At 41.9% G+C, this 22,557-nt stretch overlaps 1 protein-coding gene across 4 annotated transcripts in view; it reads left to right on the top strand.

Moving 5' to 3' along the window:
* sdccag8 (SHH signaling and ciliogenesis regulator sdccag8) overlaps positions 1-22,557 on the top strand; it is a 68,360-nt gene that overhangs the window by 19,863 nt on the left and 25,940 nt on the right. For 3 of the 4 annotated variants that reach the window (XM_056394890.1, XM_056394893.1, XM_056394892.1), the window contains 3 exons: positions 2,699-2,826; positions 7,302-7,410; positions 8,899-9,030. In XM_056394890.1, the coding sequence (XP_056250865.1) occupies positions 2,699-2,826; positions 7,302-7,410; positions 8,899-9,030 (369 nt within the window). Of the gene's footprint in view, positions 1-2,698; positions 2,827-7,301; positions 7,411-8,898; positions 9,031-17,471; positions 18,438-22,557 lie in introns of those variants that run through there. The other variant, XM_056394891.1, reaches the window with a different exon arrangement.

Raw genomic sequence — 22,557 nt, 5'->3', positions numbered from 1 at the left:
ATTCAGCCTCTGCTCTACCCGTCGCCCTTAACGCTTGCTCCAGGGCTTGGCTCTCCACTGATGTCTCTCCTTTGCTTTCTCTTTTTTATGCTTTAATTTGACAGTGCTCATCAGCAGCCATTTTGTGAGAGCATTCTGCAAATAAACATGTTCGATTTGATTGGGAATACAAAATGGCGTAGGGGAAGGAACCGCCTAACTTAGCCCGACCTTCAGTTTGAACTTGACCGTCAGTGAGGCTCTCAGGCCTTTGAAACAGGAGATGAACTCTCAGGCCTGATGAATTAAACCAACACTTAAAATCATGGTCGTCTTCATGCAGAAATGAAGGCCTAAAGTCTGTTCTGTTCTCTTTTGAACAAGTTTGTTAGGACTTACTTAAAATGTAGGTTCAGTAGATCAGCAAGACCAAACAGATGCCAAATGTGTAACGCTCTGTCTTTTTGCTTTTCTATCTTCTGTTTTTTTTTTGTTTTTTTTTGTCACACTCCTCTTCCTCACCACCACTCTATTGCTGACTGCTGGAACTTTCTGGCGGTCTGTCTGATGCTAATTGGTGGGTAAACAGGTCTGGTGAGAGTCCCCCCCCACCCACCCACCCGCCCCCCAGTCGCACACAAACACTCACACATAGACATACACAAATACACACGGCCCCCTGGAACCTCTTGCAGGACCAAATGGCTGGCAACGCCTGCCCGCCATCTCCCGCTGAGCCCTGGTGTGCGCTTTGGTGGCTCAGGCTGCTGTTCAAGCCCAGCGGGGGTTCATTCACTCACTCTCTCACACACACACACACACACACACACACACACATACACACACTCATACGCGTACAGACACACACAGTCTCCTTGTGTCCCCTGCACACCCGCCACCCGCTTTCACACCCCAGACAGCAGGACAGCAGGAGAACACACACACACACGAAGGAACAGACAGACGCGGTCACTTTAGAGATGCAGGCCAAGCACTGTAGGGGAGAAAAGTTTTCACTTAAACTGGAGAATTCTCTCTTCATTAGCGCCTTTGGACTTCAGGAAGAGTTCTGTTTATTTGTTCGATTTTTCTGTCTTTGTAGTTTTTCTCTTCTTTCCTTCTTTGTCTGTTCCTCTGTTGTTTGGGTACGTTTGGACTTAGTTGAGTTAGAAAGTTTGGTTCAAACAGGAGTAAAATGCAGTGTTGTTCAAAGGCAGCGGGGATTAGCACCTTAACTTGCATCTTACCTGCTCAGTTTTGATATTGAGACGAATGAAAGTGGAGATTAAACCGATTTTATCGCTACCAAATATGTCTAAGAACGGTGTTTACTAGGAAGGAAGTCATGCAGTTATTTATATATAGACCTTCTATAAGGACAAATATCATGTACAAAGTAGATATTACTGATCAACTGAGAGTAGTAGATGCACACCTAGATTGAAAGTTGTACAGTAAATGCACAGGATGACATTTAGCTTAAGCAAAGAATGACCACAGCACAGACCTTTTCTTGTCTCATTGTGTTCAGAAATGTATCCTTGACTTTTATTCAATCAGAGAATGAAGCTTTCCGTCTGGCTGGTCTGTAATGGAGCTGTGTGTGTGTGTGTGTATGTGTGTGTGTGTGTGTGTGTGTGTGTGTGTGTGTGTGTGTGTGTGTGTGTGTGTGTGTTTTGTAGACAGCTGCAGTATCACTCAGGGGTCTTCAAGCTGACAGTGGCCTGACACTTCTACCCTTCTACCCCCTGAGTCTTATCTGTCATTCTCCTTTCTGTCCTCTCTTTAATTCTCTTGTTGGACAGTGTGTGTTCTCCTCCTGCTTTCTCCCTCACCTCTGTGTTTCATCTATCAGTTTTTCTTTTTCGCATCACTGATATCCTCCACCTCCCTATCTTGTACCAGAAACAGGAGTCAAGTATGACTGAATGTACTTATCTATCAGCTGCTGAACGCTATATATATGTGTGTGTGTGTGTGTGCTGAACAGGTCACTGGTATTTGTCTGATAACTGTCCCTGATCACAGTGAAAATGCACACTTGCACATTTGTGCCGTGTCATCCAAGGCATTTCATTTCACTCTCAGCTAGCACATTTCATTTTGAGAGTGATTATTAAATGCACTGCTTTCACAGCTGCTCATATACAGTATATGACGTTTTTATGTAGTAGTCTGTTTAATTAGAAGCCACTTATAGACACAATCTGTGATTTGGACACCCCTACCAACAAAACAAGACTGGAATCTGCTGTCACTCTAGGATTGATTGACATGTCTTTAAGTGCACTGACTGAACAGTAAAGTGATTATTAGTTTGTTTACATCAGTGTTGTTTTCTTAACAGGGGTTGAAAAAAACCAAACAGATTCTATAATTATGTATCCAAATACACCTCAAATTTACATGATAAAATAAATATGGTTAAGACAGAAGTTGTAGCTGGCGGTATGTGGAAATGTTTTTCATGCTCCACCACTAGCAGAACATGAGTAATCAGTCTCAAGCACACACTAACATTTAGTGAAATTACCCGTACTGTAGGTAGCCAAGCAATGCTACTTTTGTGTGAAACAAATATGCCAATCTTAATAGGAAATAGGGAGAAATCATTCTTATAGTGAATGGACAGATTAGTGATCAGCCGAGATGGATTTGTAACAGAGATCAGTTCATCCCTGCTGTTTATTATAAGAACGGTTGTGGTCTGTTTCCCCAGACAGGATAGAGAGAGCGCAGAACGGGCTCACGAGGAGGAAATGACATCTGCAACCCTCTCAGCACGGGAAAGGGAGAGAGAGCTGACTGTGTTGTTGGAGCAAACAGAGGCGCAACACCAGCAGAGAGGTGAGTGCTTCCATCCACAGCAGCAGCACTGGGCTTGGCTTCAACAGTGGTCTTGGCTAAAAATACTGTCCACTCGTCCTAGATCACTGTCTCCTCCCCACCTCTCTGACTTTATCAAATATAGCTCACCTGTTTGTCCTCTGAGTATCTCTCTAGACCCATATTTCCTTTGCCCTCCATATTGTTTTCATCAGCATATTGACCTTTTAATTTAGATTCTTGTGTGATGGAGCCTCACACTGGGTGTTCACTGTATGTGGCTGCATCACGACATCGGCTCTGTCACGTCTCTTTTGTCATTTGACTGTTCACTGAGGCATTTCAGAGGTAGGCCATTTTCAAATAGTCTGTCCTTCAGCAGCCACATTTTGTTTCCAGTTGTTTAGCCAACATTTTGCATTTTATAAACTTATTGAATACACATTTGCAGCTCATTTATGATAAACAAGCTAATATAGATAGTTTGTTGGTTTAATTACTGTTCTCTTATCTTAATTTTCTATTTGTATTTCCTGAACAGTGTGTATTGCTAGACAGACTGACAGACATTGTGGTGGAAGAGACATAAACAAAGGAGAAAAGGTAGTTTTGTATGTATGATAAGACAAAATCTATAATTAATGAAATGCACCACTACACATTAAATTAATGTGACGTAGCATTAAATATGAGTAAGTGCATTTCAGTCCACTGAGATGTTTCAGTTATGTCTCTGGTGGCCATTGGCACAACAGCTAGAATGACAACAGATCGTGTCTGGAAGCCATGATGGAGCCACATCCGGGGGATATTATGGGTCAGACTTGTCAAAGAGGGGCATTAAAAGGTTTTCAGTGGAGATCCACACACCAATGAGAGAGAGCTTCTTCACACGGCTGCATAGTAGAAATTTCTCAAATTTGCATATCAGTAGGTTTATTGTACGCAATTGCAGCACACAGGCATATTAGCTGTCTTACGTAGATGGGAGGGTGATGTAAGCAGAGGAGAATAAAGCCGAACTCAATAGGATGAAGCATGCAGAGTCAGAATATCCAGAACTGCAAGGAGCAAAACGGCGACAACAGAGTTGATCAGGGTCAGCTACAGAATCACAGCCCTTGAGCTGGGACTGTGTCTCTTCCTCAAGGACGCTTCAGCAGGGAGGATCTTTGCTGGAACAGGGTCTTGAACCTGCATCTTCCAGTTGAAGAATGGTTTTTCCATCTCACTGTGCCACCTCGCTAACCTCCATCACAACATGACCAGAGTGGGAGGGGATGGACAGGAACACAAATCATCTGAGCTGAACAAGACTGAGCTGAAGTGACCTCAAAAGAGCAGAACAGAAGCCACAAGAGGAGAGGAGAGAATAGCAGGGCAGAGCAGAGGGAAGGTGATGGGAGCAGTGCAGAGAGACCCAGCTCAGAGCTCCCTGTCTGCCTGCACAGCAGAGCTGCTGCTGCTAGCACATCTGTTGCACCATCTGGACGCCCCCCCCTCGCACCCGCCACCCACCCTCAACTACTCTCTCTCTCTCCCTCCCTCCCTTCTCCTATCTTTTTATTTACCTGTGGTTAACTTCAACAAACAGGGAGCCTGCTGGTAAGCAGAACAAAGATGGAGGGTATAGAGGGAGGAATGGATGGAGGGAGGGAAGGGGGGTGGGGATAAACAAAGGGTCTGTTTCTGGCGCGTGTCGGCAGCACACATGTTGTCTAAAGAGAGCTGACATCAGAGCACAGCAGGAAACTGTGGATGGGGAGGGGATGGAGGGGTGGACGTCCTTTAGTAGCTCGCATCACTTCCTCTCCCCGTGCAACCCAACAGACGAGCTGGATAATTAGCTTTCTTGCTCTCCAAATCCCGCCTCTCTGTCCATCCGTTTGTCCTTCCATCCATCCGTCCCCCTCTCCCTTCTTCTCCGCTCCCTCCCACCTTTTTTCTGAATTTTTTTTTTTCATGTTTCTTTTTTGAGTAAATGCGTACAGAGCAGCCTCTAGATGATATCAGATATTTGTTTCTCTCCGTCCCTCCCTCCCCTGCCATGCCTCTTCCCTCCCTCATTTTTCCTCTGTTTGTTTCCAGTGCCAGTTCTGCTGTGTTTCTGTGTCCCAGGGTTCTTTTTGGACTACGCATGGCCAGACGCATTCAAAGCCTGTTCCGCTAATTAGCATTCTTCATGCAACTTTTCCAGCACTGACCAAACTTTGTTGAGTGTACGTGTGTGTACACGTCTGCGAGTTTGTGTAGTTTAGTTTCAAGTCTCTGCCCTCCATGCATTATCTATGGCAGTGATTTTAAGGACGGTGACTGCATAGAATAAAAAAGGTTAGTAGTAACCCACTTTGAAGGTACAATGTGCAGCCAGTAAAAACAGAATAATAATACATTCATTGGCCTTTACACCTCTCCCAGTCATAATCACCTTCTTTGTATTTTAATTGCATTTCTGTAACACATAGATGACAAAAGTCAAATTTCCTGCAGGTAAATTGTTTGCATCATAGCGCAGAGATCTACCGTCATGGCTCCTCTACCTTTTTTTTCTATCTTTCTTTTCCCCCCAATATCTACTGTATGCAAAAAAAACAAAACTCTTCACAAGTCTGAGTTACTTTTCAAAGACTGCAAGTCCTTGGTGTTTTTGGTTTCGGTTGACTGTAACAGAATGCCGGAGCAGGTGGATCATTGCCTCAATCCAAACGGCAGCCATTGTTATTTTAAAAGAGCAGACATATGTTGGAGAGCGGAACGTGGATCATTTCAAAGGAATGATGAAAGCCCAGTGTTGGATTGTTCAGAAAGAGGCCCCCATGAGCGGTTGAGGACGTGGCAGGAAGGGTGGAAAGGAGAAAGAAAGCGCTTTCAAACAACAGTCCCCTCTCTTTCTCCATCTCGTTTTACCCCACTCACACACTTTATATTTCCATTCTCCATTCTCTGTACTTCTGTTTTTCTCTGTACATCTCCTCCTGTTGTTTGAACTGTTTTGATTCTAATGCGAATGTCGACAAAAGCATTTTTTGGGAGTCCATTCAAAGAGACATATGTATCTTGCTTTCGCTGCAGGATTTGTTACAATAGATTTAATTGCTCAGCTCAACGTAGATGTGTTCCTCTGGTATGTGAGGCTGTTTGGCTGGCGTGCTCTTAGTACAGTAACATCAGCCTTTTTTCTCCTGAAATGTAACTTAAGTTAAATGAAAGCATAAACAAAACAAAATCCTGGGTCAGTGAAGTAACCTAAAATTTAGAATTTCATTTGTCAATTAAAAAAAATGTCAAAAAACAGACACATTCTGTATGCTACACTGAAATGAAGAGGTAGTGTATAACCTCAAACTCAAGCTCGTTCTGCAACTTACTCTGATCTTTGAATTTGAAATAAAATGATAATTCAAACGTTTTTTTTCTCCTCATAAAATATGCATATCAGAAAGGATCACACAAATCTTAGTCACAGTTTTGGTCTTCACATTGTGACAAAGAAACTCTGGCGCTTCATTACAGCTCTGAAGTATACTGCAACTGATAAATCTCATTTTAAAGTGTTATTTAACTTTTGTGTGTGATGTCAGATTTTGTTTGTGCACGGATTCCCTGTGTGGGCTTGTGAACAGTCATCCACCAATGTTTTCTGTCCAAGTACTTTACAATTTAATTCACTTGGTTTTCTTATACCAAAAATCGGAATTACAAATATAAATATAGTTTGTCCTTCTTTCTCCTTATGTTAATGCCCATTACAGTATCTTGAAACTTGCAACACACTAAATATAAAGTCTCATTTTTGTTAGACTTTTTGTTTTGTGGTTATTTCATTATGCCAAGTTTGAGCCGACACTTCTCACTCTTATTGTCTTACAAATGTGCTTGTTTCAGTAGGACAGCAGTTCGTTTCAAGATATGTTAACTACTGATGAGAAGCAAGAAGAGTAAACAACTGCTACACAGTTTCAGAAGAAGTTGAAGTATTGTAAGGTCTCGACATTAAGCTTAAAAACAGCATGTTTAGGTGTTAAGTTAGAAGTAGTTAGTTGGGGTTGGCTCAAGATTTACTAGAGTAAAAGATGAACATAGTACATGTAGTAAACAACACAGTAAATGGTTATGGGAAATAAACACAGACGGTAATATACTGTGTCTACGACTCAAAATGACACAGATGCTCTTAGCAGTTATTGATGCTGAAACCAGATTACACTTTCTAATAATTGATGGTTTAAAAAAATCTGCTATTAAATTAAGTGTTAGGAGCGTCTGCATATACGCTAATCAAGGGTTGATTATTAGGGTGGTAGATGCTGGTGTCCACTGACAACAGATCCTCGAGGCAGCTTGTTGAGTTTGACGACGTCTGAACTTCAGTGTGAGCGTGAATTGCTTGAATCTCTATCAGTTTCTGTGCAGCTAGGATCTCTGAAAGCTACAGGGATTCACCTGCGATGGTTAACCCCCACCGTCACTGAAGCTTTTCCCATAACTGATTGCAGTTGGAGAGCTGGATGGTCTGCTGAGTTCCCAGAATTCCCTGATTAGGAAGCTGAAGGAGGAATGCTGCAAACTGGCGGCCAAACTAGAAGAGCTGACAGAGAACAGCAGGTCAGTGTTTTCTGTTTGATTCCGTCATCACATTTCCTCTTTTTGTACATTCACTCAATTATGATTTTATTTTGTTCCACTTTCTGACCCAGTGGTTGACATCTTAACTTATTCATTTGTCTATTTTCCCATGAAAATGTTTTCATATGGTTAGTCAAAATGTACTTGTGTAGATACACACAGCTCCTCTCTTCCATTGGTTTATCCCCCTGATCTGTTGGACATCCATGTCATCATTTCATGAAGCATCATCTATTCAGGCAGTTTGGACAGAGCATTTCAACATACTACATACTGCTTTCCAGTCTGACCTGTTTTCTTGTTAACCTGATGCTACAGTAGTCACAGCAGGCCTGCACAGCTCTCCATCTGGGCTGCCTGTGTGTTTTTGTGTGTGTATGTGCATGTGTGTGTGTATGTATGTATGAGAGTGACCCTGGGCCCAGTGTCCTGTCAGCTGTTGGAGCTGTGCTGCACATTAGTCACATGACAGCCCCCAATCTGGCCCTGCCAGACCGCACTGGCCTCACCAGCCACAGGACACGTGCACACAACATACACACTGAAATACACTGTATTTTCCTACGGATGGACATCAGCAGTATACACATATATGTACACAGTATTTACTACCTCCTTTTAATGTATCTTTAAGCCTAGGATTTCACATACATGCTGACACAATGCTACAAAGTGTGTGTGTCATGTAGTTAAGCAGCAGTGTGGTGTTGGTGTGTTTGGTGCCTTGGGCTGTTTGAGCTCCTGGAGTTTAAGCCTAGTGTAGCGGTTAAAGTCCTGCTGGATGGTCTCAGTCAGGCTGAGTGAGGTTACACCGAGACAGTTGCAGCAAGATGAATTAGAGAACTCTGACAAATTGTTCACTCCATATTTCCTGCCTGTTTCTATTGTCAGCACCAAATAAGGGCAAAATATGAAAAAATCTTTAAATCAGGTGTTGGTTTGCAATCAGTCAGTGTATTAAATATACTACTCAACTTACACAGAAAAGTTGATTGTATTTGATTGCACTTATCAACTGAAAGACATGATTTAAGCTTTTTACCCTGCACATCAATATATGTTCAATCAATAACATACTTCTACAAAAAATCTTAACAAGCATTGAGCTTGTCAACAAGGAATAACCACAGACCACTGTAGACTCCTTTAAAATGTGTTCATACTTTTATACTTTAGTTTGCTTTAGTTTTGTTAAGGTATTTTACTTATTACATTATATTGTGTCTGTTTTATGCCTTTCTTTTGTCTTATATTATGAAGCACTTTGTAACATCTCATCTAGAAAGGTATAAACTCTGTGTGTGTGTGTGTGTGTGTGTGTGTGTGTGTGTGTGTGTGTGTGTGTGTGTGTGTGTGTGTGTGTGTGTGTGTGTGTGTGTGTGTGTGTGTGTGTGTGTGTGTGTGTGTGTGTGTGTGTGCACGCTTGTGTGTGTGCACGCTTGTGTGTGTGTGTGCGTGCGTGCACAGGAGTGAACTAGAGCAGGTGGCCCTGGAGAAGCAACACCTAGAGGAGACGGTGAAGAGTCTGAGAGCTCGCTGCTCTGACATGGAGGAACAGTGTGTCCAGCATGGTCGAATGCACCAGCGCATGAAGGACAGGTGCGCAAATACACATAATACAACCAAAAACCGTACATACACCAGAGTAAAAGTACAGTTTTTGACATCCTTATCACATTTTTAGAGACATTTCATGTGTTGTTTACAAGCAAATAAACACCTGATCTGTACAGTGATGATTTGTTAATTCCTCAGTCAAGGTTGCGTTTCCAGTAATATTTTTAAACATTTTTGCTTTTGCAAAAAGCATCCTATGTTTGTGTATCATCAGGGATTAGCGCAGGCCTTAGAAAAAAGAACAGTTTTCTTCACAATCTGTCCCCAAACAGTCCATCCGCTCTACATCTAATGTTGATTTTTTAAAAAAATTTTTATAAGGATTGTTTTAATATTTGTTGACACAGCGTTTTTTGTGTCATCAGCAGTTTATTCTCCTGCTGTCTGCTTCATCAGGCTGCTGTTCTCTGATGAAAAACCACAACCTTTTTTCATATATAATGTGGTGGAGAGAATAAACTAGTCATAGACTCCCATCAGTCACTTGTGGCGATCCACTGAGCTCTATAACTGCATTAATGTCTAGCAATTACTAAATGTGCACTAGATGAAACACAGAAAAATGGTTAGGCCTTAAAATTAGGGTGTGAAGTGGTCTTATATCAGATTATTTATTTATGGCTGTGTTGTTTCACGCCTCCATGGCTCAAATGAATAATTTAACAAGGAGGTAATTCATGATAAATTGTGTCTGGTTTGGTGGCATCTGAACTAACTGAGCTCAAAAGTGATGTACCGGTTAGGCTCAAAAGCTGGATTCACAATAACACAGGCATAAGTAGACAATGTCCCATAATTCATTCATTCATTCACTATTTCCACTTAACAGTTCACTCTGTAATAATCAGTAAATTGAGATTTCAGATACCTATGAATCATCCCTGACAGGTCTACTGTTAATTACAACGGTGACTTACATGTCTATCAAGCTCAAAGGCACTGGTAAGAAAAGTGGTGCAGAGCTGAAAGGATTATTTGATTAATTGATTAATGAATCGAGAGAAATTAATCAGCTGCTAATTTGATTGATCACTGGTTTTAGCTTCTTAATTATGAATTTTTTTTTTTTTTTTTCAAGTTATTTTTTGGGGGCATTTTTTTGCATTTATTCAGATAGTGAAGTGAGAGAGACAGGAAAGTCAGGGAGAGAGGGGATGACATGCAGCAAAGGACCATGGGTCAGATTCGAACCAGTGGCCGCTGCGGTTGGGACTAAGCCCATGTGATACACGCTCTACCAGGTGAGCCACTGAGGCACTCCTCTTAATTATGAATATTTGCATTTAGACCTCTATGATAGTAGACGGAATATATCTGGGTATGAGACTGTTTGTTGGACAAAACAAACAGTCTGAATGATGCCACTTTGGACTTAGTGAAGGCATTTTCTGCTATTTTCAGACATTTTATGAACCAAACAATTCATCAGTTAGATTATTATTAATTATTAGAAGATAATCAACAGATTAACCAATAATGAAAATAATTTTGAGTTGCAGCAATAAAGTATTGCATCTGCTGTTGGTACCAGCTTCAAGAAAGTATCGAGCGCGTACATTTTACATTTGTAAATGTGAAACTCAATTACAGTCGCAAAAAGTAAACTAAGAAAATGCCGACTTATAAAAACTACAGCTAAAAGTACTTCCATCTTTGGCTTATGCTACAGTATCTGTACATGAAGAGGGTGTGTGTGCGTTGCGGGGGTCTCTTCCTCCCTGAGTGTGGAGCCCAGTTGGTGTGTGTCTCCACGGGGCGCCTGGCATACAGCCTGGCTCTGCCAATGTGGGCAAGAGTGTGTGGGTGTTGTTGCCCCACTCTGCAGGATCTCTACCCCCCCAACTCCACCTTCATCTTACACACAACCAACCAAACACACTCACATACACACGCGCACACACTCGCTCACCCTTCTCTCCTGCTCCATCACTGACACCACATATTGTCTACCACCCACCGGTGTTAACCTGTCGACAGTCAGACGCTGCCAAAAAACAAAGTTTACCAAGTCACAGCTGTCTCCTGGTTGTGTGTGACTCTCTTTGTGTGTTTCATAGAAAAACAATCTAAGTTGTCAAGGAGTGTGAAGTATGAATATTCTGTATGTTTCTGCACATATGTTATGGTGGTATTTTTTGTCTGTGTGTGTGTCTGTTTGTGTGTGTCTGTGTGTATGGGTTGCTATTGCATGTTCTCAGGAGGTTTAGCAGAGTAGGAATCTGGCTGCCAAAAGTGGATTGGCTGGGAAGTTGGCACCTAACTTCTCTCTTCTCCCATCTGAACCACAATAATCACTCTTGGCATTAAGTGAGTTTTATTTTCTGCTTTGACACTTAGTTGGTTGATGAATCCTCCTGATATTTCTAAATCTCTTGAGTTCAGTTCTACATGAGGTCACTTTTGGAGTGACTGTTAAGCTGCTTGACCACGTTTTTGTATTTGATAGTCAGAGACAAGTGTGTATGTTTGGGAACGCCTCGATTCTGATCAGTAAATACATGTATTTTTGGCGTTTATGTTGTATGTTTTAGGTGACTTATTGTACGGAGGTACAGCACAGAGATGAGGGAGACACTGCGAGGCGAGAGAGGTATGAGTCACGTTTACGATGATCCACGTCGCAGCTGGTACTTAGTTTTGTGATGTTGTGATTGTATTTGTGGTACTGATCCTACTCAGGTGGCAAACTCTAAAGCTGGTGTCCTGCCACAAATATAACGTTATCACATCGGTTTTAACTTTAAAAAACAGAGATCCACAGTATTTATCAGGGCTTTATTACAGTCATGTTTTGCAGTTCGATTAAGTTGTAGAGACAGGACTGAACTTCGGGTTCTCTGACAGAACTTTGTGTATCTCGTGTGTGTGTGTGTGTGTGTGTGTGTGTGTGTGTGTGTGTATATGTAGTTATGTTTGTATGCACGTATACATATTCATGTATAAGCGGGTATATCAGTCTCTCTACATATGGTACTGTTCTTGTATTAAATAGCACGCATGTTCTAGTAATCCTCAGTGTGTGTGTGTGTGTGTGTGTGTGTGTGTGTGTGTGTGTGTGTGTGTGTGTGTGTGCGCGTGCGCACATGCGCATCCATACATTGGGTATATGTTAGTTGGTCCCTGCAGGCCCTGAGTGCTTGGTGGGCTCCCTGCCCCGCCGCTCGGGGGTTAAGGTGTACGTGTTAACAAGCTGGTGCAAGTGGGTTCAATATCCAGCGCCCCGCCCCTCCCCACAGCCTCTCCATCGGCCTGCAATCTGTGCTGCGAAGAGCGGCAACAGCGCACCACGCACAAAACATTTGGAAAATCAGCTTGATTTATTTTTACATGGGCAAGCTGATTGCCAAACTACACAGGGGTTTTAGCACACAATGTTTTGCTGCACCATTTAATTATTTATTTCACTATTTCTGTGTTGTTTTTTTTGTTTTTTTGCCTGGAAATGAAGGAGGGAGGAAAGATGGAGCAGGAGAGCAGCGAGTTGGAGAAGATGTAAAGCCAGTTACTGTAAATGATTAATTTAAAGGTTATATGTCTTTTTTATCTGCAGTTTAATTTAAGAAATAACACATTGAATTTATTAAGTTAATAGTAATTTTATATGTGAGCACAACTAGAAATGTTTTCAGCACAGATTTTATTTGAACTCTTCAAACCATCTACAACTTAATTTTCTTAATTTAATTTTTGACATTTGATTAAGTTATTATGTAATTTTCCCGATGCTTTTATACCGGAGGAAACACAAACAAAAACAAAAATCTCTTTCAACCTCATATAGTTTAAATTGATGATGGCTTGTTTCTCACTGAGGGCAGGTGATGTTTGTCATATATACAAGCAATTGAATTACAAATGCAAAAATGAAACTGCAGGGAGTGGATGTATATTATTTTACAAATGATTTAAAGTTGAGATCTTAACAGCAAACAAACAACAAACTGACAAAATTAGTTTTATTTCCAAATGAATTTGACTCGTCATTATGTTTATGATTTCTTTAGGTAACTGGACATTTTTTATCATTCTTATTCTTATTTATTCATTCTTACAAAAGCAAAATTCTTAGTGCCGATGAATTCAGAGAGAAATTATTGAGAACATCACTGTGCAGAAAGAATCTCATCTATTAATAAATATTTGGAACGCTTGTGAAGGTTAGTATGGCTCCTAAAATATTACCTGTTCTTTCTCTTAGTGTAAATAATACTTTAAATAATGATTAAAAAAAATGAATTAATGATGAATTAATATCTGGTTTGCAGCAACAGTTCTGAACACAACCACAGTATTAAAATTAGAAAAGACACAAGAACGAGACACAGTCAGAGTAAACGTACAACTGTCCGTGTCACTGTAGTGCAGATTGCTGTATTTGTATTTTTTTTTGACTGGAAATCAGAATTTTTTTTCTCAGGGTTCATTCACCTTTAGAGAAAGAAAATGATTTCTCTCTTTGTATATAAAAAATGTATATCTCTATATAAGAGGAAATAAAGACTGTTAGAAGTCCACTACTCTTTTTTTTTTTTTTCTCACAAGATTGATGCAGAGAGAAAAGTTTTCTCTGTTGTTTTCTGTTCATGCTTCAGATTTACATCAGCTGTAACTGTACTCCCCTCTGCCCTCTGTCCTCCTCTTCCCTGCTTTTCATCTCGTTTCACTTTCCTTTCCCCTTTGACCTTCTTTTATTCTCCAACTTTACTCTTCTCTTCTCTTTCTCCTCTCCTCTCTTCTCCTCCTCCCCTTTGCTTTCTGTACCAAACACCACGCAACCTTTTCTCACCCCACAGCTGTTCGCAGGCTGTTTCACCAATTATCACTACGTATGTACACACTTAGGTCACATACACAGACTCTCTCACACACAGACACACATGTACGACAGACCAACATAACACCAACGCTCGCTTATCCACACATAGTGACAGCAGTGTGTTTATCAGTCCTGGGTGTGTGTGTGTGTGAGTGTTTATGTGAGCCCACAGCTCACGGTGCAGCCCTTTAAGGAGAGCAGCAACATATACGCAGATGTGCCTGTAGATCCACAGGCTTCACTGGGCCATATGGCCTCCACGAAGAAAGATGGTGCGTGCGTCTGGAGGAGAGAAGGGGAGGGAGGGCAGGATGGAGCGGAGGATGGAGGGCCATGTGTGGCATGAGCTGTGCAAGCAGTTGTTGAAGTATGTATGCCTGTGGATGTGTGTGTGTGTTTGCACCAGAGGCTCCAGGAGATTGGTTAATGGAACAAATGGTCGCGGCGGGCCGGGGAAGAAGGAACAGGCTTGCCGCTACCGCAGGCGGACAGCAAGCCCCGGGCGAGGGCTGCTTCGTCTGGGCTCCTGCCACACACACACACACCCTCTGTCAGACCCTCTTCTCTCCTCACCCCAACCCCCCCACCCCCAAACACACAGTGTGCTGCCATGCCCCAGAAGCAAAAGGACGCTCCTCGCAAAACTTTTCATTTGCAAATGAAGTTGGCAGAGGCTGTGCCGAAGAAAACAGGACAGCTTTCATTTGTCTCGTGTGTGTGTGTGTGTGTGTGTGTGTGTGTGTGTGTACGTGTGTACGCACGCATACGGGTATGTTTGTGTGCATCTGTGTGTATGATGAGTTGCAACTGTGTGTGTGATCTGAGAGGTTCTGATAGATGGAGGGATGATAAAGGAGTGAGATGACAATGAAGAAGGCCCAGTGTGCGAGGTGCAGCTTTTACACACTTACAATTAAAATCGTTACGCTTCACGTTCATGTTCCACAGATCGTTAATATTAACATCGCTGCTGTCGCCTCTTTACTTTTTTACTGAACACATATGCACAGTTTTTTTTTCTTCATACATTTTAAAAATCAGACAAAACAGCAGCTCTTTTTTTTTTTTCCTGGAAGAAAAGTTGAGTTTGTTATAGAAATTGCAGGAAAAGACACTCAGGAACGATATGATGTTAAAAGCAGTTGGAGCTGTATTTGTTTTAGTTTTTTTTTTTTTTTTTTTTTGCTGGTACTGCACATTCTCAGCACACCTGCTCTGGAGAGTTTACTTCACATCTTCCGACATCTATATTAATAATAATTATTATTGATGCACTTGATTTGAACTGAACACCTGCAATCGTGGGGAAATGTCAACCACATTAAGACAGAAAGGAACAGTTTGGTCCACAGTTCACACTTTAACCTCTCTTCGTTTTTCTCTCACGCTCGTCTTCTTACCTCTGGATGGCGCTGATCAGTCGTCCTCTCTCCTCCCATCGTCTTCCTCTCCTTCTCCTCTCATCGTTTCTATCTCTGCATTGCCCAGCTGGCTTCTGTAGCCGGGAGCGAATGCAGGGCGGCCTGCTGAAAGAGCATTGTCAAACGGTGGCTTTACAGCTCTATCACACGCACAGGCACACAGGCACACACGCACACACACACACACAGACGCACAGATTTGCAGCTCAGATGTCGGGCTGTAGCCAGAGGCTTGCAAGCTGGAGCGTTAACTGTGCAAAGCGTCACATCTCAAGCCCCAGTCAGTGACACTCGCTAACACTACTTCATAAAACTACAACTAGAAAAGTCATGCAGAAACACCTGCCCCTTCTTTAGAAAAATGTTAAAAGTAACAACAGCTGAAACACTTTGATGCCAGGAAAGCAAACACTAAACACAAGACTTAAAAAGAGTCAGCAGGCCTCACGGCAGCAAACACTTTGACATTGAATAGATGATATAGCAGCCTGCAGCAGCTCGGAAACCTCTGTTCATACAGGGACAAAATGAAAACAGAGACGACTTCTGCTATTTACAGCTTTGTTTTTTCAAGCTGGAGTCAGAATGTATTTCTGATATTCCTCCTAAACACCCCCCAAATCTGTTTTAATGTAACTAAAGCTGTTAATTTTGACTTTGTTCTGAATTCTGGCTGCCAGAAGTTTCATCAGATCAAATACTAATTTTGATCTTTGGTGTATATCTGGAACAGAATAATTATTTTTTCCATTTATCACCTTTTTATTTATTAATTTTTATGAAATCTGTCTCACCTTTAATATTTTTACTCTTTATTTAGTCAGTAGGAAAGACAGATCTACATGTAGTTTGATGGTAAAATGCTCGACTCAAACCTGCTGATGATTATAGCCCATTTAGATTTTAACCAAGAAGAAATTATATCAGAAATAAGAAATTATATCAAATTAAAAAAAATTAAAAATAGAGGATATCAGTCAGAAGTTTTTTTAAAAAAAGGTTTAGACTATAAGCTCTGTTCTGTCCTTCTAAACAGCGTATGTAGCTGTGTATGAAGCTAATTTGACCAATCCCATGACAGCCAGCTTGTTAAAGTTGTGATAATATACAGCCTTACAGATCAATAGGAGACGTTTCAATAGAACATGTGCTTTATTTTAACACAGCATTGTAGCACGATACTGATGTGAAACAACTAATAAACTGTTAAAAGAGTGAAGGGCCCACAACAATCTTCTGGTTCTCGTATCTCATTTACAACAATTCCTGTAATAATATTCACATTCAAAATGAAACCATGGTGCTTTAGATTTTTAAATGTTTTAATCTGTCGTCCAGGGATCAGGTGATTCGTTTGATCTTATTTTAAAAGTAACATCATCATTTTCCGTCAGAGTGCAGACTTACTGTTGCAGCCACATCCCCACTCAGCAGTAATGTAACTCTGGCAACAGTACAAGCAGACATGATGTTTATAACGATCAGTTATTTAATGAAGGAGTGTTTCAAATCACTGCAAATTGATTTTCATTTCAATTTGAATTGAAATCCAAAGATTTAAAACACAACAGCAAGCTATAAAAAAAAATGTAGCACTAATGTAAAGTAAATGGGATTTGCAGTAAAATGGATGAGAACATAAAAAAAAGAAAACATTGGTATATTCCTTTTTAACATTATTAAACACAAATAGCCCATTGATGATTTCTTACTTAATGAAATTGTCATAAAGACAATTAATGGCATTAATTAATTGATCTTCGCTCCCATTAATCAGTTGCATCTTTCAGACAGGAAATCTACAGGTAAAAATTTCCAAACAAAAGTTAGAAATTGTTTCACAATAAAATCATTAAGCACCAAATATCAAACAGTCAGGATAGTAACAAACTCAACAGCAACAAAATATAATCGATAAAACACAAAAAAACAAATATTGGACAAGAGAAGCGAAGGAACAGAAGTGAGTCTTCAGAAGTTAAAAAAAATAAAAAATTCAGCTGAAGTGAAAGATGAAATGTTTCGAGGTAATAAATATAGTTCCAAAATTTGTCCTTTATGGAAAAGTTCAGTGTCGACTCAAACATGACAGCGCAGTTGCAGATAAGCTGCAGTGTTCATGTGATCGGCATCTGGCACAGACGACGAGGAACATCTGAAAATCTTTTTCTTTTCCTTCTCATCAGGGTTCAGCAGCTTCAACAGTGGTGTGCTGGAAAACGATGATATCAAGGGAGAAGAGTGTCCTCAGTTCTCACACAGGCTCATAAGATGGCGATTTCTAAAATTGATTTCCAAGTTTAAAAAAAAAAAACCTTAATTCATTGAAGTCCATTCAAGTAGAAGCAGTGGGATAAAAAAGCATATTAAAATTTACATTAATGTCTACTACAGGAAAAAGAAAACGTAAGACTTTTCTACTTGAAATTTAAGACTTTTTTTCTATCCTCTAAGGCCTTTCTTTTTGGAAACTGAATGATATTTCATTCATAGATCCCCTGGTTATGTTAAAGTTAGGTGGCTCTGATATTGATATTGATTTTGTAGTGTTTTACTGAATTTTTATCCTTTAGACAATTAGTGTGAATGACAGATGAATGTTTAGGACTGAGGACTTTAAATACTCAATAAAATGGATTTATCTGATTTACAATTAATTACACTGTTGTGTTGTCTTATGAATACAGCACAAGTATATACAGTATATATAATATCTGTCTACTTGTGCACTCAGGCACTTAGACGCTGATCTTGTGTGGGTTGTATTTGTTGGTGTGACTTGATCTGCGAAGGAGAAGTTACAGAGAAGGTCGTGAGCAGGCAGACAGCTGCAGTCACCTTTTTAAGTAAAAACGGGCTCCCTGCAAACATGATGCTGTTATGTTACGTTGTCGGTACATTTGCAGAGTAGAGTTCAGCCAAGTCTCTGGAACAGTGAACGAACAGACAGCAGAAGAAAATGAAAATAAATAAATAAATTAATAAATAAATAACAGTGAGGGAGCGCATGTCGGTCTCATCCCGATCAAAACACACAGTGTCACCAATCGTGTTCCCATGTCAAATGTGCATGTTAGCAAGAGCAACAACTGGCATGACAGGTTGGTGGGGAGGAAGAGGGGTACGGCCTTCAGGCACACGCACGCACACACACACACACACACACACATTCTTGAGTGCAGTTGTGTGCCAGCCAAGATTTAGCTAGAGCGCTGGGGTGTGAGGGTGGCGATGGTGGGTCTGGGATTGGGCAAAATATGGTTTTGTGTGTGTGTGTGTGTGTGTGTGTGTGTGTGTGTGGCAGCTGCAGCCTTCATGCCCCTGGCATTGTTGTTGTAACCAGGCAAGCCAAGACCGTCTGCCTGCATTCTTTACCCCCTAGGCCCTCTGCATGTAACACACACACACACACACACACACACACACACACACACAGTTAAGATTTTTCATTATCTTTTAGACTTTACTCTTACACTTGATTTCATGATATTTAATTTTCCTAATTTCTTCTGTCTCTGAAAGTGTGGCCGTGTCTGTGTGAGAGTGGGTGCATGTGTGTGTTGTCCTGTGTCTCTCACGTTGCAGATCTCATTACAGGAACACTGTTGAAATTTGCTCTCTAATTATAGCCCACATTCATCTTCACACAGATCTTCTAATCTTTATTTTCCTGCAAATGAAGGAAAAATTCACCAGACTTAATCTAATAATGTCCCTCAGTTTAATCTGAGCTGAGTTATTTCTGGAAAGAGGCGCAGATTGTACAGTAAGACATTACTTTACTCTGTGGCCTTTTTTTTTTTTTTTGTGCCATTTTAATAATGTATGCGCTGTCCAGTAAATATTTTTCTTGAGGTGATTTTCTTAAAGCGACACACTCCACTTGCGGATTTGTTTGGTAATAAAAAAACACACACATTCATATGGGGCTTTTGAATGACAGTCGTGAACGCTGCTTCCAGATCTTCTTTTTCTATTACGGTCTCTCTGTTTCTCTGATGTGATGTTAGCACTTTCCCTTTGGACCGTGCCTTGAGGAGATATGCTTCCACCTGTAAATAAATATGCAAACACAGACAAACACACACACACACACAACAGAGTTTAGACACTAGCTGTGGGCTACGACTGATGTATACCACAGAGAGGTAACTGTGTCTGTGTGTGTGTGTTGTAATTAATCTCCTTAGTAGCAGCAGTCAATAGAGAGTGCAGCGGTTCGAGGTGCAGAGTTTGATTATCGGGCCGTCAGGGGAAATTACTGCAAACTGCCTCCCAGCAAAACTTGCGTTTATTATGTCTGCTGGAGAGCAAAACACACACTGACTAACACGACTCACTCTGGAAGCAGTTTCAGGTGTTTTTAATGCATAATTGAGGAATTATTTCTGTGTAGGTGTTTGTCGTGTGTGTGTCTGTGTGTGTGTCAGTAAACCATGGGATCCAGCAGGTGGTGTCCTTTCACTAGGTCAGTGGGGGGAGGCTCTTCTTCTCTAAGAACCCCTCCACCCCACCCCAACCCACCCTCATCACAGCCAGCCGTCACCTCCCTGCTGCTGCTGGCCTGGCTGACTGAGCTGGAGCCTCCGGCCTCTTTGTTTCTCCGTCCCTCCTCCACCCTGTCTCCTGTCCCGTCCTGTCCAGTTCTGTACCGTCCCGCACCTCAGCCGACACCACAAACAAACTGTCATCCCTTGTTTTTCACTGGCTGCAGATCCTCCTCACCTAAACATCCCGTTAACTTGTCTCGCCATCAGCTCATCCATCAGTCCATCCAAGCTTCCTCCCTTCCTCACTGGTTCGAGGCAGCGGGCAGAGGCAAGCCAGCCTGCAGTGTGTGTGTGTGTGTGTGTGTGTGTGTGTGTGTGTGTGTGTGTGTTAGTGTAGGGCAGTGCCCGAGCATTAAGCCGTATTAAGCCCTAATTAATGAGTGTGCCAGTCGATAGAGGCCAGTTATTGGATTTTCTGCTTTAGCTGCTGGAAGGAGTGCTACCATAATCACACACACACACACACACACACACACACACACACTCTCTAATCCACCTCCTGTCTCACCTTGCATACCCTGTCTCAGAGGGGGGATGTGTGTATATTAGTGTGTGTGTGTGTGTGTGTTGTATAAGAAGGCCAGAGGTTGGCAGCTCTCTGTCCAGACAAACTGAGTGTGTGTGGTTGTTTATGTGTGTGCCAGGGTCAAAGCTTTAGTTACTGCATTACATAAACCTGCAGCTTACAACCTGCAGCCGCTTTAAACATCTCAGGCCACGACCTGACCAACTGATTTACTGGCTGCCTGTTCAGCTCAGTTACTGTTAGACAGGTGTGTCTGAAAGCCTGCTGGCATTTAGCAGCAGTGTTTGGACGTAAACTACAGACATTTCTCTCATTTGCAGATCATGTTGTGCAGTTTCTATTTCTCCTAAACGCTTGTATTTTGGATATTTTACTGCTTTGTGCTTCAGTTTGTGGAAAATCAGTGTAAATAAAAACATCAAAGACATGAGGGCTAGTTTGCTCTCACACAAACACACAAATCAAACTAACATTTTTTGACTTCACTGATATCTCATTGTGAGGAATGTTACTCTCGTTTTTTCTCTGTGGCTGAGAAAACTCTGATGTCATCATTATTTTGACCTGGACTCAGACTGACAATATTAACAGGAGGCCCTTTGTTACAAACTTGAGGATGTGGAGTTTGAAAGTAAGGTACTGTATCATGAAAGACACTATTAAGTTGCATCATGGGAAATGTAGGGTACTGTTTTTTAAGCTACTATCTCTGCTTTTGCTGCTTCAATTTTGACCATTCGCTCTCTCACCGAGGTTTAAATTAAACTCTCCTCTTGAATTCAGTTTTACTTGAAACGGTGGTAAATGAAGGATCAGTGCGTCCACATGACAAACCTCTATCAGAGCTAGTTATGTTGATGATTTGGTTTTATTCACCCATATTTTGAGACGTCTGCTGCGGTGTCTGTTCTGTGGATTATACAGATCAACAGGGCCGATGTCTCTGGAAAGAGATTTTGCTGGTGAATTTAAGCGTACATTTTAAATGTGTAAGCATCACAAATGAAGGACTGTTCAGTCCCTGTGCTGAGGTGACAGCAGGTTGTGGTTCACCTCAGAAGAAATAAGTAAATAACTCCTCTCTACAAAGTCACATTTATCCGTACGAGCAGACTGAGCATGAATTTCATTCTCACAAAATCTCTGACTGCTGCTTATTCTCTTTCCAGAGCACATTGTCTGGTCCATCCACACGCACACACATTGTGGTTGTGATTGGATAAAATTTGGCATTTTTCTCAGCGTGACTCCGATTAGTTTGGTGGTGTGGAGCTAAAGGCCTTAACTCCACACTTTCCCGACATTTCCCTCATCAAACATTTACAGCTTCAGAACACCAGGTTCTGTTTCTGACCTTAAGCTCCTCCGCTGTGTGTGTGTGTGTGTGTGTGTGTGTGTGTGTGTGTGTGTGTGTGTGTGTGTGTGTGTGTGTGTGTGTGTGTGTGTGTGTGTGTGTGTGTGTGTGTGTGTGTGTGTGTGTGTGTGTGTGTGTGTGTTTGGCTGATATCTCCTGCACCTTGTGTGCAGCACATCGGTTGTGTCTGTATCTTGTGTCTTCACTCACAGCAGGACTCTTTCTGTGTGTGTGTTATTGTGTGACGTGGCGGTACCCCGCTGTGTGATGGCGTAGGAGGGAGAGAGGGAGAGTGGGTGGAGAGAGAGAGAGAGAGATGGTGGCTGGTCTGGACAGCTTGGCAGCCAACTGTAGGAACACCAGGCGGGGAGGGGGAGTCGTCGCCCTCGGCCTCCAGGACTGGACGGAGCCTCCAGGTCTGAGATAAACCGGAGAGAGGTGCACTGCACAGGGAGGGCAGGTTGTCGCTGTGTGTAGGCAGGGAGGCCTGATGGTGATGAAAAAGCATGCTGAGACACTTTATGATGACGGAGGAGAGGGGTGTTCTTGAAAAAAGAGGGATTCAAGCCTGCGGTGGAAACAGCGCAGGGCAGAGTGAGGACAATGTGGGGGGAGAGTAGGGAGCAGATTGTGGAGGAGAGTTGGGATGTTCGCTTCCCCCGTCTGTCACACACAGGCAGCCCTGCCACTGCCAACATGACCAGCAGGGCAGGGGCATCTGTCTCCCCCCCTAGCTACCTCTCTCTGCCTCCCTCTGCCCCAAGCCACAACTCTCTTCATCCTCCTCCTCCTCTTTATCACACATTATTCCTGCTTTCTGAACCTGTTGAAACCATGACGGA

The sequence above is a fragment of the Seriola aureovittata genome, chromosome 14 (assembly GCF_021018895.1).
Source record: "Seriola aureovittata isolate HTS-2021-v1 ecotype China chromosome 14, ASM2101889v1, whole genome shotgun sequence".
Classification (NCBI taxonomy): Eukaryota; Metazoa; Chordata; class Actinopteri; order Carangiformes; family Carangidae; genus Seriola; species Seriola aureovittata.
The sequence above is the reverse complement of the archived record's forward strand: the minus strand, read 5'-3'. Positions and strand labels throughout refer to the sequence as shown.